The 4,271-nt window shown below is 51.9% G+C and overlaps 1 protein-coding gene and 1 long non-coding RNA gene across 4 annotated transcripts in view; one reads left to right on the forward strand and one right to left on the reverse strand.

The window, feature by feature from the left end:
* Positions 1-181, reverse strand: part of LOC123522759 — a 1,467-nt gene extending 1,286 nt beyond the window's left edge. Inside the window, exon 1 of the long non-coding RNA XR_006680982.1 lies at positions 94-181. This is a non-coding gene — a long non-coding RNA (uncharacterized LOC123522759). The remainder of the gene's footprint in view (positions 1-93) is intronic.
* A 267-nt stretch (positions 182-448) lies between these two features.
* LIG3 (DNA ligase 3) overlaps positions 449-4,271 on the forward strand; it is a 20,709-nt gene continuing 16,886 nt past the window's right edge. The window contains exons 1-2 of one of the 3 annotated variants that reach the window (XM_004706963.2): positions 449-712; positions 1,779-2,341. In XM_004706963.2, the coding sequence (XP_004707020.1) occupies positions 1,783-2,341 (559 nt within the window). In that variant the 5' untranslated portion in view covers positions 449-712; positions 1,779-1,782. Of the gene's footprint in view, positions 713-899; positions 922-1,778; positions 2,342-4,271 lie in introns of those variants that run through there. The other 2 variants (XM_004706962.2, XM_045299693.1) reach the window with 2 other exon arrangements.

The raw sequence follows: 4,271 nt of genomic DNA on the forward strand, positions 1-4,271 counted from the left end.
CCTGGCCCGTCGGGCCGCGACCCCGGACCGCAGCGGGCAGGTCCGTGTGGAACCGCGGCTGCACGGGCGTGCTCCCCGCCCCGGGTCGCTCACCGGCCGGGCCCGGCCCACGTGCGGGCTCCGGAGGGTCCTCCTTGGGTTCCGTGGATGCAGCGCTGCGCCGCGGCCATTTCGGAGGGTGGGACGGACGGGTTCGCCCGTCGAAGCGGCTGAGCCGCCTGGCGGCCCGGGGCAGGGTGCAGATGCCGCCCTCGGACTTTCCCCCCCGGGAGGGGGCGGGGGACTTCGTCGATTCCTCCGTGGCACTGCAAAGGGAGCTGGCCCACTCTGAGCGCCAGGCCACGCGTCCGTCCACACACTGACCCTGGGCCACCTTGGGCGGATTATAGAGATCGCCCCGTGGGTCTCATGAAAGTGATGGACCTTCTCACCCCAAAGAGTACATTTGCAAGTCGGCACGTTTTGTATACTTTTTCAGGGAGTTTGAAAGCCCCCTGCCGCCCTTCCATGGACTCGTGCTCGTTTTCCCAACCACCTGGTTAAGGAGGATTTTCTTCCTTATTTGAAAAAAGAGAAAGAAAATGAGAGTCAAAACCATGAAGGGATTTCTCTGGAAAGGAGATGATCAGACTTGAGGCTCTGGGTGTGCCAACCTTGAATGCGTCACACCTGTATTGAGCCCACGGGTGCCAGCCTCTTGGCTTACTGAAAGGTGAGCAGTTGGAAGCCACCCAGAGGCAATTAGCAAGAAAAGCGTGGAGACCTACTTCTAAAAATTCAGCCTTCAAAGATTCTGGAGGGCAGGGCTGTCACACACGAGTCAGCTCCAGGGCAGCTGGGGAACTAGTGGGGTCAGACTTGACATCCCAAGACCCCCTGCTTCCAAAGCGAGCTGACTTTCTTCTGCACTGTTGCCCTATGGTAAGCAGAAACTTCCTCCTCCTTATAGTGCCATGGCAGGTGCACTTCGAAGTTGGGGCAAACTGAAAACACTTCCCCATGCTATTAAAAGGACCATTACAAAGATGCTTTGGGAAACAGAGACCGTCTGTGAAGGTTGGGCATACCATTCGATGTAATCCCGCTTTCCCCAAGGAATGGCTTCTTAGTTCCTCTGGTTGTTTTACTTCCTGAGCCTCAGAGTATCGCGATGCCAGGTGCTGAGTTGTAAACTGTCATAACGGCACGTTGTGGGGTGCCAAGGCTTAGAGGTGCTGGGCTTGTTATTGACCCCTGCTGTGTACCCAGATAACACCTCAAATAATGCCCTACTACTACCCATGCTTTACAAAGTTGGAAACCGAGGAACAAAAACTGAAGTTAAAATACCCACCAAGTTACACAGCTAGGATTTGAACCCAGGCAGTCGATGTGCAGGCTCTGCCCGTTGCCTCTCAAAACAAGGCTTCTGATTAAATCACAAATCTGTCTCCAGTGGCTTTCTGAGGGTGGCGTGTGCCTTGTCCTCCGCATTAAAAACCTCATGAACATCCACGGTGAGTATCGGGCATGCTCCTGACTTGAGACACTACATCAGCTTTTATGCCTAATAAGTCACATTTCTCTTGTACATTAGCTAGTGGAGCGCTCTCCAGAGAAGTGGATTTCAGTGATGGAACGTGTCCTCAGCCTGTGGAGAATCGTATACCTTTATGACTCTGGGGAGCGTTTGACTAGGCAGCCTGAGTTGGAAAGGACTAACTAAACTTTGAGGAAACAGGATGCCTTGCTAGTTTCTCATTTTTCATCTTATTTCTGGGCCCCTCACTCTCATGCAGCTATATGAATTTGGCTTTCAAGACCATCTTCCAACAAACCCTCCGTGCCCTCCGCCGGAAAGAACTGTGCCTGTTCCCAGAGCGACCCCAGCAGCCTGACGTAAGACAATCCAGCCGGTGTTCAGAAGCAGGTCTCCTTCGTGGGCACTGCCCCGTCCTTCGCCTCCTGAGGAACAAGCCTGTTCCTTTGTTGCAGCGACATCATCTCAGACCACGTGCCGCCTGCCTTGTTTTCTCGCCAGGGTCGCATGTGGGACTCTGTAGTGGCACCAAGGAGATGGCTGAGCAGCGGTTCTGTGTGGACTATGCCAAACGGGGCACAGCTGGCTGCAAAAAATGCAAGGAAAAGATTGTAAAGGGCATTTGCCGAATTGGCAAAGTGGTGCCCAATCCCTTCTCCGAGTCCGGTGGCGACATGAAAGAGTGGTACCACATTAAATGCATGTTCGAGAAACTGGAGCGGGCCCGGGCCACGACGAAAAGAATCGAGGCCCTCACAGAGCTGGAAGGCTGGGAAGCGCTAGAAGACAACGAGAAGACACAGATAGCCCAGCACATTGCAGGTAGGGTGGGAGCCGCCAGGGCCCGGGAGGATGGCGGGAAGAGAAGAGAAAGAAGCCAGCCGTTGTCTTCTGTTTCAGACGTGTTTTTGTGTGGAAATCATTGCAAACTCATGGAGAAGTTGCAAGAGTAAAAATAGTACAAAGGACACTCTCTTAGGTTCTTTGCCCTGATGCCCCTCTTGTTAACAGTTTACCCTCTTTTCTTCATCATGTGCACTTAAGCATATTCTCTCTCTCTACACACACACAAACACGCTTACCCCCGACCCACGTGAGAGTAGCTTGCGTACGTCATGGCCCCTGTACCTTCAAGTGCTTCAATGTCCACACAATAACCCTTGTCTGTTGCTATCAGCTAGTTGTCACCTTCTGTACATTTGCTGTTGCTGTTCATTTGACTGTCTGCCTTGCAGCTGTATCAGTTAAGCAAATAACTATCTCTGATAGCACCTTTCCCCTCTCTAGGGCAATATCCCAACATAAGATTGGGTGCTCCGTGTAGTGGTCATGTCGCTCTGGCCACTCTAATCTAGAACATCCCCGTAGTCTTTTTCTTTCATGACACTGGTGTTTCCGAAGCATGGAGTACTCACCACGCTTGTCCCGTTGCCGAGAATTCACAGTGCTCTTCTTTCCTGGGGCGCTCGTCCACCCTTGGCCAGTGGAAACCCTTCCAGCTGCTTTTCTTCCTTTGTTGACGTCCTGGTGACAGGTCTTTCTCGTTTTCTTTTTAACAACTGGAAGCACTTCCTGGCCTTCTTGCATAAGACGTTCTTGGGTTTGTCTTGCGTGCATTCTGCCGCAGCCCAGGGATCGATCAGTCGTTGCTCTGAGGTGCTCCGGCCCCCGTTGGTGGGCAGTGGCTTTAGAGGCCAAAATCTGAGCACTGGAGGTCCTAGTTACCGTTTGGTGTCGCCGCTTCTCAGCTTTATTAACACAGCTAGGAAATGATGCGCACGTATCTACATAAATACACAGGGGCTGCAGAAAGTTCGTGGAAAAACCGAATTGAAAGGTACGGAATATTTCCATGAACTTTCCAAAGCCCCTCAAACAATACATACATGCTCAAATAATACCTCACACTGGGCTGTAGGGTAGATGAGGTAAGGCTTCCCGGTGAGACGCTTGAGGAAAGAGCCAGCTGCATTATGACGGGGGAAAGGTCCTCAAAGCACGTTTCTTGGTCTTTTTTTCCCCCCGCTGGTGTACTTTTAGGTTTTCTTATAATGTCTTCATCATAAGCCCCTGGGATCCTCGTCCTATGTCCTTTGAAAAACTCTCTCAAGCAGATCCCTGAAAACAACGTACATTTCTGAGCTGACCTCGCTGCTGCCTGGAAATGAACGGCCCACCGGTCCTCTCGGAGCCCGTTTCCATAGGCCCTTGTCCTCTGGGTTGTATTAGGAAATCCAAGTCTCACCCATGTGAGACTTCCTCCGAGCTCTGCGCTCGCTCGCGTTTCAGAAGACTGATGGAAAGGTCGGTCCTGTGAGCTGGTGACCTCACAGTGCTTTGGGTGTCCCTCCGTCCCCAGCTGCTGAGGCCAACATGCTGGCTGCAACCTGAGAAGGTCACGCTCGTGAGATCCCAGCGTCAGGAGCCGGCTCGCTTCCCTGCTCTCAGGACTCTGCCCGCAGTCTCTTCATTCACGCCCCGTCCAACTCTGAGGGCCTCCCGACCTTTAAAACACTGATCCGTCTAAAGAAACGCTTGTTTTCTTTGGACCAGCTTTTTTGTAAACTTCTTGCCAAGCTTCAGTGATTTGGAGAGATGTCCACTTGAGTTTTAGTTAAAAAACTGATACAAATCCTGACCTTAAAATCATTTTTTTCCAGGACCTAATGTCGGGGGTTTAAATGGAGAGAAAATGTTTTGAGAAACGATGTACAAATGCGCTTTACACAATTGATGTGTGTATGGATTGGGA

The sequence above is a fragment of the Echinops telfairi genome, unplaced genomic scaffold (genome assembly GCF_000313985.2).
Source record: "Echinops telfairi isolate 266 unplaced genomic scaffold, ASM31398v2 ScPeMD7_7458;HRSCAF=8496, whole genome shotgun sequence".
NCBI lineage: Eukaryota > Metazoa > Chordata > Mammalia > Afrosoricida > Tenrecidae > Echinops > Echinops telfairi.